Here is a 14,076-nt window from a genome sequence, read left to right as displayed (position 1 = left end):
CATGTAAGCCAGAAATATATTTTCATCTAAAGTTGGAAGGATACCTTTGGATGATTAACACCACCTTTTGACAGAGGTGAGATGGCAATAACCCATAACAGAGAGCGCTTTAGACCACTTGGCCACTCTGGGGCCCCACCACCTTTTGTAATTATGTTCTTGCAGCAGAGTTGTGGTAATAACAGACCTTTTTCCCATCAATAAATTTAATCTGATGAAAATTAAATATTTAAAGCAAAATTACAGAAATTAATTCCAATAGAAATAAAAAAAAGGTTGTTTATGTTTTATATGTTTCCTTGAATTTCAGTTGAAGGGCTGTTCATGGGGTGATGTAAACAAAGAGGTGAAAAAGATGCTAAGGGTTCTAGGACTCCAGGCTAAGCGAGATGCCCAGTCACATACACTCTCTGGGGGGCAAAAGAGAAAATTGTCGGTGGGGATATCTCTTATTGCTGGTTCAAAGGTGGGATTTTGTTCTATTGTACTTCTCACAAAATTACAGACACTGATATCAACAACAAAAATGTTTATTTACAGTAGAAATGAGAAACAATACTAAGTCATTTCAATTTTGATCCTGTATTTGCAATATGTACTGGACAATCAAACTATTGAGACATTCTTTTATGAAACCAGAGATCAATGTTTGGCTAATATTATTACATTTTGAATGTAACTGTGATCATTAGTTTCCATTTAAGAAGGACACTGTTTTTAAAAATCCACTTAGATACATTTTTTGTGTGCTTGCATATGAAGGTTCACAACCGTTTAACTGATTTCATTGGACATGAACTATGCACGATGCAGGTATTTTGGGATGTATAGTATTTAGTACACCCAAACAATTATAATGTGACTTTTTTTTCATTTTGACCTACTTTCTGGTATTTATTTAACATTGTTAAAGAAAATCATTCTTGGCCCTAATTTCTATGATTCTGGCCCCAAGCCATTACTGTGTGTGTATATGATGATAAAATGTAGCCCTCATCAATGATAAGTCACTGCGACCTTTGTTCCAGGTTTTATTCAGTATCATTCAAATTTTTTGCAGAGTTCTTTTTTTATAGTCAATGTCTAAGAAATAATTAGAATATTATTCCCTTTCTCCAAATGCCTCCACAATTGCACTGGGTTCATCTTTGTATGCAAATATGTTAGAGAAATGAATAGTCCCTCTGACTAACTTTTGTTAGTTGATTTGGCTTGGCTTTAAATTTAGATAGTGCTTTATGCCAGAAAATATGTTCAAGCTTCTGCGTTACTCGAACTTGCAGACCCTTAGAGGGATAATGAATTGAGACAAATAAGCTAATATTTTATGCAAATATTTTCTTTATTGCTTGGAAGAAAGTTATGAAACAAATACACAGACTAAATGAGTATGGAAATTTCTTTGGATGGGGATAAGACTCATACTTTTCACTTAAGCTCTAAGAAACAGTGGTGAAAAGGAATCCTCATCAAGTCAGTGTTTTACAAACTGTTCATTTATGTTGGATATTTTGTGATATATTATTTCAGGTGATAATTCTAGATGAACCTACTTCAGGAATGGATCCCTCTGCCAGACGACAGACCTGGGACATATTACAGCAGTTCCGCCAGGGCAGAACTATTATTTTTACCACACATTTCATGGATGAAGCAGATATCCTGAGTGACAGGATTGCAATTATGGCTGAAGGAGTTGTCAGATGTTGTGGGACATCCATGTTCCTCAAAAAACTCTATGGTTAGTAAACAAAACTGTTACCATGCATGGGAATACAAAAATATCATTTAATCTTTTTCACCAAAATATGGAATGTTTCCATATTTAGAAAACAGTTGCACTAGCAGATTTACACAGCTAATTTCTTGTATTTACATCAAACTATTTTAGGAATGTTTTAATCGTTTTTATACCTTAGCAAAAATCTTATATTAAAGTTTCCCTTAATTATCCTAAACTTGTTGAAGTGTACATGTGAATAGAAAAAAATAATTTAATCATTCTACGTGTCTCTTCTTCAAAATTTTATTTCTCAAGTGCAAGTTCAAAACTGTTCATAAAACGTCTTACACAAATTACATTAGGGATCCAGATGTGCCTTTCGATAGTCACGGTTTTTCAATTTAATATATTTAATGTTTAGGTCTGTTTATCAGTGCATTTTAGTTTCCATGGTAATACTCCAAAGTTGTTGAATGTAATTCAATGAAATTTGGTTTACACATCAGACTGGAGCTGTAAATTATTCCCCATTTTCAGTCATTAAATATTTTTTCTGTGCTTATCTCCATCCACCAGATTCAACACTTTTTCTGAAGGACAACTAAACAGACATTTTTGGTATCTCTTTACAGATACAGAGTACTACCACACATTAGATATGTTTTGAAAAATGTTGTTTATGTACATTTAATCCCCTATTTTGGATCTGGTATCATAAAAGAGTCCATGTTTGATACAGAATACAGGACTGAGCATTTCTGGGAGCCATCACAATGTGTCACATGGTCTGAATCTTCTACTTTTCATCAAACTATTTTCTACTTAATGATATGATGCAGATGAATGATGATAAAACTGAGGCCATTCTGATCACAACATATAAACATGGCTAAAAACATCCGGTAATGAGCCCAAGTGTACAGATCTAACACCCACTGGTTACTCCATCAAGTCATTCCCCCATAATTATCGCAGAGGTGGAATTACTGTCATCACAAAGAACTCCATGATAAAAATTGTCTTAATTACACCACAACATTCAATTTCAACCACACATCATTTGAACTAGTCCAAACCACACTCACACTGGAGCAAAGGTCAGTCCATTTTTTCTGCCTATACTGCCCTCCTCCTAGTAGAAAAAACAAGCTGGCTGACTCTCTTTTTTGGGAGCAGTTTCCGAATCTTGGAGATTTCAACTGTCACTCTGTCTGTCCAAGAAACTCAAATACATCAAAACTCATAGATTCCATTAATGTTTTCAACCTCAAACAGTCAGTTAACCAACCCACCCATAAACATGGTCAAATTTTCGACTGGATTCTTCATAGACCTGATGATAACATTCTACGGTCCTCCCTGGTATCCCATGACCTTGCATCAGATCACCTCTGCATTATATGCCATCTTGACATATCAGTCCCTAACCCTCCACCTTTATCTGCTACTAAGAGAAACCTTCATATGATAAATAGAACCAAACTAATGCATGACATCCAAACAAACCTAACAACTTGCTTACCTCCTACTGCATGCAGAACAACTCGATAACTGCCTGCATTCATTGCTTGACAAACATGCCCCAGCTTCCAAGTGCAAAGTATCAATTCAAAAGTGTTCTCCATGGTATAGCAGTATTAGGGACCAGTTTCGCACTGCTAAAAGAGACCACCATAAAGCTTCGAGGCTCTAGCTTTCCACCAGACTCATTATTCATAAGCAAATCTATGAAGCCACTAAGAAGAATGTCACAGATATAGTCCATGCATCAAAATCAGCCCACTACACTACTAAGATCATGGAAAGTTCCAGCTACAAAGAGCTCTTTGAGATTACTAACAAGCTAATGTCAAGGAACAAATCAACACCACTTCCAACTACCTTCTCTCCAGTCGACCTTCCGGACATGTTTGCAAATTTCTTCCGTGACAAAGTACAAACCATTAGAGATAAGTTTGACACCATAATTTCAAGTGACTCATCATCACCATACAGTTGGGATATAGAATTTGAGTGGCAACCATTAGCAGCATTTGAACCTGTCTCTATGGATTTCATACATACAATCCTGATGAAGAGTGCACCAAAGTCATGTGAACTTGATCCAGTACCAACTTCACTGCTGCTTGAGTTCTTAGATCCAGTATTGCCTTCACTAACTGATGTTATTAATACCTCTCTCTCATACGGGGAATTCCCATCATTTTTCAAAACTGCCATTGTAAAGCCTGGGCTGAAGAAACCAACACTAGACCATAACGATTTAAAGAACTACTGCCCAGTTTCTAATCTCCCATTCATATAAAAAATCTTAGAAAAGGTTATTCTATCCCAGCTTGTATCTCATCTAAATTCAAACAGTCTTTTTAGCAATGTACAATCTGCATATCGCCCTTGCCACAGTACTGAAACGACTCTTCTAAAAGTAGTTAATGACATTCTCTCTGTGTTGGATAGCGGAAAGATTACAGTCCTCACCCTCCTTGATTTGTCTGCAGCATTTGACACAATAGACCATGATATATTACTTCACTGTCTCCAGCATGTATTTAGCATTCATGATGCAGCCTTACTGTGGTTCAAGTCCTACTTGGTCAGCAGGACACACATTGTATCTGCAAATGGAATACACTCCAGCCCAGTTGATGTATGTTGTGGTGTTCCACAGGGATCTGTTCTTGGACCTGTTCTCTTCATTCTGTACACTCATTCATTCTCAAGTGTCATACATCATCATCCAGTGCCCTACCAACTGTACACTGATGACACCCAAATATACAAATCTAGCCACCCAACTGAAGTTGATATTGCCATCCAAGGTGTAGAGAGGTGCATTTCTGATGTGAAATCATGGATGACATGTAACAATTAGCAGCGGATGAATAATGACAAAACTGAGGCCATTCTGATCAAAACACAAAGACTTTCTCATTCACATCCTTTACCCCAAACAATAAATATCAGCAACACCAACATTAAATTCACACAATCAGTACAAAACATCGGTGTTACTCTGGACAGTACTCTCACATTGCACCAGCATGTCATGAACATATGCAAGGCTGCATATCTTGAGCTGAGACGCATCAGCTCATTTCACAAATATCTTTCAGTTGATGCCACTAAAACATTTGTGTGTTTATTAGTACTTTCAAGACTGGGCTATTGTAATTCAATTCTGTCTGGTTCATCTCAATATCTACTCCAGAAACTTCAAAATGTTCAAAACACAGCTGCTTGTATCATACTTAGAGTACCACAATCAGAGCACACCTCCCCACTGCTCTGTACCTTACACTGGCTATCCATTCAATCCAGAATCAAACACAAAATTTGTTCTCTGTGCTACGTTTCACTGTCAGACTTTAGTCCAACATGCCTGTCTGATCTCACCCATGTGTACACACCAGCAAGATACTTACACTCCTCTTCTGACAATTGTATACTCATTATTCCCACTGTGAAAACAAAGTCATATGGACAGCGTTCTTTTGCATACCAGGGCCCAGCAACGTGGAATAAATTGCCCGCTGAACTTAGATATAACGACACAGTAATGACATTCAAGAGGGCTCTCAAAACTCACTTATTTCGACTGCAAGAACAAACTTAAAGACCTAATAATGTTTCCTACCTGAAATATTATCAGCCTGTTTTTTATTTTTTAATGTTTTTCTAATTTTATGGTGTTTGTTTTTGTAATAATATTATATGCTTTTTATCTTATAGGTGTTGTCTAATGTTGTAAAGTGCTTAGGGCTTCTAAAGATTAGGCGCTATACAAAGTCCTCATTATTATTATTATTATTATGATCTATCTATACAATGTTTACATGTGTCCACCACATATAGTGACAATGTCCTGTATTGAAATGTACATTTTGAAAATTCCAATACCAACATAACAGATTATATGCACACAGAATACTCTTTTGTAACATGTATAGAGTAAACGTATGAGATATTAATGTCTCACTAGATGTTTACTCTATACTGTGATCTTGTTGGGTATGACTAATAAGTTAGACTGGGATCTTGTTGGGTATGACTAATAAGTTAGACTTGGATCTTGTTGGGTATGACTAATAAGTTAGACTGGGATCATGTTGGGTATGACTAATAAGTTAGACTGGGATCATGTTGGGTATGACTAATAAGTTAGACTGGGATCATGTTGGGTATGACTAATAAGTTAGACTGGGATCTTGTTGGGTAGACTGGGATCATGTTGGGTATGACTAATAAGTTAGACTGGGATCTTGTTGGGTATGACTAATAAGTTAGACTGGGATCATGTTGGGTATGACTAATAAGTTAGACTCAGATCTTGTTGGGTATGACTAATAAGTTAGACTGGGATCATGTTCTCTTTAAATGTTCCTATATAGTTTATGGTTTTCACTGAAAAACTATTAAAAATATCTGGTTTATAGTAAATGAAAATGGTGCCAATATGACACCTAAACTATCAGCAGCAAAGGCCATCTTGAAATCTGAATTATCTTTTCTTCCTTTAGATTTCTGGTACTATCAACATCGTGTGTTCAGCAAAAGACTTCTGATAATATCCTATAGGTACTAAATATGGTATGCACCTAGAAGTCAGTGATCTTCAGCATTATCCACAGTTGCTCATCACATCTATATTTACATCCTTTGCAAAGAAAGAAATATATTAAATTGAATTCAGATCATTTCCTGATTCTTGTGACATTTTGTGAGTAGCTTGAGATTTGAAGAGTTCATTGAGGTCATACTTTGCCTGTTTAGTAAATCAGATACACCTTCTGATCAGATACACCTACACCTTCTGATCAAATACACCTTCTGATCAGATACACCTTCTGATCTGTCAGAAATGAAATATTAGTACTTCACTCATGTAATATATATATATATATATATATATATATATATATATATATATATATATATATATATATATATATATATATATACATTCAAGAGAGGGTATATAATAGTCATTTTTCAATATTGTCCTTTGAGTTTATAGTGATTATAAAGCTTCTGATATTTATGGTAAGTTTGTATCGAGTATACTTTTACCTACATGTATTTTGCTCTATTGGTACAGGTGCCGGATACCACATGATCATTGAAAAGCATCCAGGCTGTGATGTTGAGGCTTTGACTCAGCTGATACAGACTCATGTCCCCATGGCAACACTTGAGAGTCAAATCAGTTCAGAACTTTCCTATCTTTTGCCATTTGATGAAAGACCTAAATTTGCAAAGCTCTTTGAGACTGTGGAGATTTCAATGGAGAAGCTTGGAGTTACCAGTTTTGGTATTTCCCCAACAACAATGGAGGAGGTTTTCCTGAAGTAAGTTGTCTTTTCTTCTTGTCTTGCCTGCATTAACAGAGAGTGAGTCATCATATCCAATTTCCAGCAGCGTCAGTAATACAGTTTTCAGCAGCATCAGTAATACAATTTTCAACAGAGACAGTAATACAGTTTTCAGCAGCGTCAGTAATTCAGTTTTCAACAGCTTCAGTAATACAGTTTTCAACAGCATCAGTAATACAGTTTTCAGCAGCATCAGTTATACAGTTTTCAGCAGTGTCAGTAATACAGTTTTTAACAGCTTCAGCAATACTGTTTTCAGTGGCATCAGTAATAATGTCTGAATCATTTAAATTATGATACTTTGGCAACAAGTTTTGAAAGTTATAAATAGGAAGGGTACATATGTTCAATGTTCAAGAGAAGTTTTGTTTTTGTGGTTTGGAAAACACTTTTAACACATTAATATCTTAATCATGCAGAAGAATTGGGAGCTAAATGACTTTTCCAAGGATACACAGAGGCATTTGACCTGATCTGGCCTAGGTGGAAAGTGAAACCCTCGACTCTTGGATTCAGAGACAAATGCTCTATCAACGGAGCTATGATGGCTCCCAATTTTTAAGAAAGGTGTTAGAATCTTTTGAATGGGGTGGGGTGGGGTGGATAGTATTTTTTATGACCACAAAGTTTTGTTCTCATAACTTTTCAAGTGAAAAATATATATATGAAGCAAAAATGCCTAAAATCATCATTTTGATGGTATATATTCATATATATGATTAAAATGGTTATTTCTGTGCCATCATGGCCAGGAAGAAGACACTCTTCAGCATTAAAGTGATTGCCTGGTAAATGGATCATAGTTTTCAAGTGTGAAAAAGATAATACATCAGACAAGAAATCATCAATTAGACTTTTTACTTGTGGAAAACCAGCAGCAGAAACCAGGTGCATAGCTAAGGAATTTTCTAGTATATATATATATATATATATATATATATATATATATTCTTAGCTATTAATTATAACTGATGTCCACCATTTGTTGTCAGTCTAATGAAAAATCATTACCAAGGAGATCTGGGACCATATTCTTTAATCACAAGCTATATTCTTGTCAGTTAAGTCCAGGTTAAGTCCAGGTATTAAAATAAATCTTTCAATATGTTCAGTATTACTTGGAGAGAATGTTCATATCCATCTGTAACAGTAAAATCGTTGTTTGTATATTCCCTGATATCTAAATCAGGTTTAGTATCACTAATATATATCAGGTTTAGTATCACTAATAGATATCAGGTTTAGTATCATTAATATATATCAGGTTTAGTATCACTAATAGATATCAGGTTTAGTATCACTAATAGATATCAGGTTTAGTATCATTAATATATATCAGGTTTAGTATCACTAATAGATAGCAGGTTTATTATCACTAATATATATCAGGTTTATTATCACTAATATATATCAGGCTTAGTATCACTAATAGATATCAGGTTTAGTATCACTAATATATATCAGGTTTAGTATCACATATAGATATCAGGTTTAGTATCACTAATGTATATTAGGTTTAGTATCACTAATAGATATCAGATTTAGTATCACTAATATACATCAGGTTTAGTATCACTAATAGATAGCAGGTTTATTATCACTAATATACATCAGGTTTAGTATCACTAATAGATAGCAGGTTTAGTATCACTAATATATATCAGGTTTAGTATCACTAATATATATCAGGTTTATTATCACTAATAGATATCAGGTTTAGTATCACTAATATATATCTATGTTTATTATCACTAATAGATATCAGGTTTAATATCACATATAGATATCAGGTTTAGTACAGTCACATTTTGCTTTAAATTTATTATTAAATCTCAACATAGAAAATAAACATAATGTACACGGGGAATCTCATTGACAGTGTCAAAATGCAAAACAAAATGATCATAAAGATTTTTACAAAAAAACTCATTTGAATTTCATGGTTTCTCAAAGTTTGTTAGTAATAATTAAGCCATGTCTTTAGTCATTTTCTTCTTGATGCATTATATAGTATTTTCTTCAGTTAATCTAATATTCATAAATCCTTTTGGTTGTCACTGATAATTGGATGAAAGTCTTGTTTTATTGAGCTGCAATAAGTGGTCAAAACAGTCTTATAGTAAATATTTAAAACAAATGTTAAAAGTAATATTTCTTCTGTATATTTCTTTCTTTTGTAAACATGTGATGACATACTGAGTCTGAAATTATGAGGGTCTTTGTATAAAATAATCATAGTTTATTGAGGTCTACAAGGAATGCATCACCAATCTAAACTATTAATATCTAAAACCAAGTCATAAGCAGTATTCATTTACTAATAATTATGATACTGTTATGTATATTTAATTTGCATTGTTTGTTAGTTCTTTTTTGTTTTCGTGAATTTCATTATTTGCTGTTTTAATGTAACATGGTATATTGAACTTAACCATGTCCAAAATAAAACTTATTTTCTATTTGGACTGAATTATTGATTTTCTTTATTTTATTCTGTAAGCAACTAATAAATAGCTTCAGAGATCATAGACTAATCCTTTACTTGTACATTCTAGAGTAGGCAAAGAGGCTGATGAGAAGAAAGCACTCCATAACCTTACACTGAAAGACCTTCCGTTCTCCTTTAAAAATGACTCGCCAAAACTGGACAAAAGGAAAGGCTCTTCATCCAATGTATTAGGTACTTGTAGTTCAGTCGAGGAGGGACATAGCGGTGGTAATCCAGTTGGAGTCTCTACTAGAGTTATCAATAGACCAGTCTCTATAAGTAAGTTTGAATTTGATTTGTATTATGTAATATGTATGCTAAGTTTTAACAAGTAATAGATCAGGATGGTTCATGAAATAGAATTATACAGCCAAAGTAGGTTGGGCAATCACTTTAAGGGGCGTCTTCTGCTTAGACATTTCTATAAATTTGTATATAAATTTGAAAAACATCAATAGCAGCATTTGTGTTTTTATTGGAGGAAAGGATATGCATCCTTACGTTCTGTGAAACTTGCTATTTCTGCAGACTCAGAACAAAATAGATATAGTTTAGTGTATGTATCATAAATAAAGTCAGTATAACATGTTAGACACAGATTGTTTAGCTAGTAGTGTATGTGTCATAAATAAAGTCAGTATAACATGTTAGACACAGATTGTTTAGCTAGTAGTGTATGTGTCATAAATAAAGTCAGTATAACATGTTAGACACAGATTGTTTAGCTAGCAATGTATGTGTCATAAATAAAGTCAGTATAACATGTTAGACACAGATTGTTTAGCTAGTAGTGTATGTGTCATAAATAAAGTCAGTATAACATGTTAGACACAGATTGTTTAGCTAGTAGTGTATGTGTCATAAATAAAGTCAGTATAACATGTTAGACACAGATTGTTTAGCTAGTAGTGTATGTGTCATAAATAAAGTCAGTATAACATGTTAGACACAGATTGTTTAGCTAGTAGTGTATGTGTCATAAATAAAGTCAGTATAACATGTTAGACACAGATTGTTTAGCTAGTAGTGTATGTGTCATAAATAAAGTCAGTATAACAGGTTAGACACAGATTGTTTAGCTAGTAGTGTATGTGTCATAAATAAAGTCAGTATAACAGGTTAGACACAGATTGTTTAGCTAGTAGTGTATGTGTCATAAATAAAGTCAGTATAACATGTTAGACACAGATTGTTTAGCTAGTAGTGTATGTGTCATAAATAAAGTCAGTATAACATGTTAGACACAGATTTTTTAGCTAGTAATGTATGTGTCATAAATAAAGTCAGTATAACATGTTAGACACAGATTGTTTAGCTAGTAGTGTATGTGTCATAAATAAAGTCAGTATAACATGTTAGACACAGATTGATTAGCTAGTAGTGTATGTGTCATAAATAAAGTCAGTATAACATGTTAGACACAGATTGTTTAGCTAGTAGTGTATGTGTCATAAATAAAGTCAGTATAACATGTTAGACACAGATTGTTTAGCTAGTAGTGTATGTGTCATAAATAAAGTCAGTATAACATGTTAGACACAGATTGTTTAGCTAGTAGTGTATGTGTCATAAATAAAGTCAGTATAACATGTTAGACACAGATTGTTTAGCTAGTAGTGTATGTGTCATAAATAAAGTCAGTATAACATGTTAGACACAGATTGTTTAGCTAGTAATGTATGTCTAATACTCTCTATCTCATTTTATGTGAACAATATTTTAGTGAATATAGCTATTACTAAATTGAATATAACTATTACTAAATTGCCAGAATTTGATGGTGACTAAAACATTTTGAACCATACAATGTATTTTGGGACTGGGGGGATGTGTTGCTGTTGGTAATGGTACCTTGTGAGGCTGTGTCAAACTTCTCTTGACGTATAATGAAGGTCCAAAACAGTACAAGTTCTGACTAGAAAACTGCAGTAAAGAACTATTTTATCCATACTCTTCAGAGCTATTTCTACCCCTTTTATACTACATACACATACCAGCGTTTCCACTCCACACAGCTTTGTCCCGAGGATGACCATCAAAATTCTGAATCCAGTGTGCACTTACACACACTAACACCAAAGTGTTTGACTTGTCTTGAGCCAAATTGACTGATTGGAGGAGTTGAGTGTCATTATTCAAGCCATGAAATCACCACATATTTTAGAAATAATTAGAAATGTGTCTACCTGCTGTTTTCCCAAGTTATATATAATAATAATAATAATTATAATAATGAGGACTTTGTATAGCACCTAATCTTTAGAAGCTCTAAGCGCTTTACAACATTAGACAACATATAATGATATGATTACAAAAACAAACACCATGAAATTAGAAAACATTAAAAAACATGCTGAGAATATTGGGGTGGAATGAAATTATGAAAGCACTGTGCACATCTGTAGACAATCCCTTGTCTATTCCAACAGTTAGAATTCTCAAACTTGAATGATGCAGGAGCAGTGCACAACTCTGTGCACACAGAAAGGAATGGACAGAATTACATAATTTTCATTTATTCTCGAAAATACTGGGGACAACAAATAATAAAATTTAGCATTAGTGGGTAAGGTGTTGGCTTGTGTCCATTACTTATTGTAGAGGTACGGAAGATTCTGGAGAAAACAACCAACCTCAGAAGGGCAAGCACATATATACAAATTCAATGCTGGAAACAGGGATCAGACCATTGACTGTAGAGGTGCAAAAAAAACATTGTGATGGCACAAAAAAATGCAGCTTTTCTTAAATGCGCTGCTTAGAAGCAGATTTCTAATGGTCAATAGTCAATCAATCAATATTCCTTGTGTGTCATTTTATGAGTATTTTTATGTGAGATTTTTCTAGCCTTAAAATCAGATGGCACCACATTGAAGTATTGAATCAATGAACTTGAATTGGAACACTAAATTATAAAACTAAGACTTTTAATAAATTCTGTAATAACTAGGAGATATAAGAGATTAAGATTTTGTTAAAGATTATATCATTTAATAACATTGACCTTTGCCTTCAAAATACATCTTTATGAAGTGCAGAGCATGGTCATTCAACATTGCCAGTGTACCTAAATAATGCTAATCATAACAATTATACTATCTTATGAGTCCAGTTCAACTGCAAAACAACATATACCCTGACCTGTAGGCATATTATGCGATAGTATATCCGAGTCAATGTTGTTTGTTTCATTTTTCTGTGTATTACTTCTCCCAAAAAGTGCACAGACTCAGATCTGAGTATACAAAATAGTAGAGCAGATCTCGGTCTATTATCAGCATAAGAAATTTGGTACTGTAATTTTCATACTTCTTTTTCTATTTGTCAAAAATGAGATGAGCTTAAGTCATGGCCAGAGCTCGTTGTCCAGTTTCGTGTCTGGTTTCAATAGGCGGTTATTTGTTATTGCTACTCGTTCCAAACTACTTTTAGAAAAGTGATGAAACTTGACGTACATTTCATATTGACATGTGGTTTGCACTACTCATCATGCACATATGGTGATATTGACATCGGGTTTGCACTACTTATCCTGCACAGATGGTGATATTGACATGGGGTTTGCACTACCTATCCTGCACAGATGGTGATATTGACATGGGGTTTGCATTAGTTATCCTGCACAGATGGTGATATTGACATGAGGTTTACATTACTTATCCTGCACAGATGGTGATATTGACATGGGGTTTGCACTACCTATCCTGCACAGATGGTGATATTGACATGGGGTTTGCACTACCTATCCTGCACAGATGGTGATATTGACATGGGGTTTGCACTACCTATCCTGCACAGATGGTGATATTGACATGAGGTTTACATTACTTATCATGCACATATGGTGATATTGACATGGGGTTTGCACTAGTTATCCTGCACAGATGGTGATATTGACATGGGGTTTGCACTACCTATCCTGCACAGATGGTGATATTGACATGGGGTTTGCACTACCTATCCTGCACAGATGGTGATATTGACATGGGGTTTGCACTACTTATCCTGCACAGATGGTGATATTGACATGGGGTTTGCACTACTTATCCTGCACATATGGTGATATTGACATGGGGTTTGCACTAGTTATCCTGCACAGATGGTGATATTGACATGGGGTTTGCACTACCTATCCTGCACAGATGGTGATATTGACATGGGGTTTGCACTACCTATCCTGCACAGATGGTGATATTGACATGGGGTTTGCACTACTTATCCTGCACAGATGGTGATATTGACATGGGGTTTGCACTACCTATCCTGCACAGATGGTGATATTGACATGGGGTTTGCACTACTTATCCTGCACAGATGGTGATATTGACATGGGATCTTCACAACAATTTATTCCATGTAGCTGGTCTTGAATAAAAATTGCACATATGTTTGCTACAGTGTTACCATCAAAATCTTTATACTGACTGTTATATTGGCTTTTTTAATTGAACCAGTTAATGTCATATGCAGTTAGTTATGTATTAAAATGTAGCTAA

General features: G+C 34.4%; 1 protein-coding gene across 2 annotated transcripts in view; it reads left to right on the top strand.

The window, feature by feature from the left end:
- The window catches only part of LOC149804105 (phospholipid-transporting ATPase ABCA3-like), a 121,155-nt gene that overhangs the window by 74,245 nt on the left and 32,834 nt on the right, over positions 1–14,076 (top strand). For both annotated transcript variants that reach the window (XM_089954073.1, XM_089954072.1), the window contains exons 10-13: positions 311–466; positions 1,531–1,741; positions 6,819–7,068; positions 9,648–9,859. In XM_089954073.1, coding sequence (XP_089810199.1) covers positions 311–466; positions 1,531–1,741; positions 6,819–7,068; positions 9,648–9,859 — 829 coding nt within the window. The remainder of the gene's footprint in view (positions 1–310; positions 467–1,530; positions 1,742–6,818; positions 7,069–9,647; positions 9,860–14,076) is intronic.

This window comes from Sinohyriopsis cumingii, chromosome 3 (assembly GCF_028554795.1).
Source record: "Sinohyriopsis cumingii isolate HCF-2022 chromosome 3, ASM2855479v2, whole genome shotgun sequence".
Lineage (NCBI taxonomy): Eukaryota > Metazoa > Mollusca > Bivalvia > Unionida > Unionidae > Sinohyriopsis > Sinohyriopsis cumingii.
Note: the sequence above shows the minus strand (reverse complement) of the source record. Positions and strands in the feature narration are given on the sequence as shown.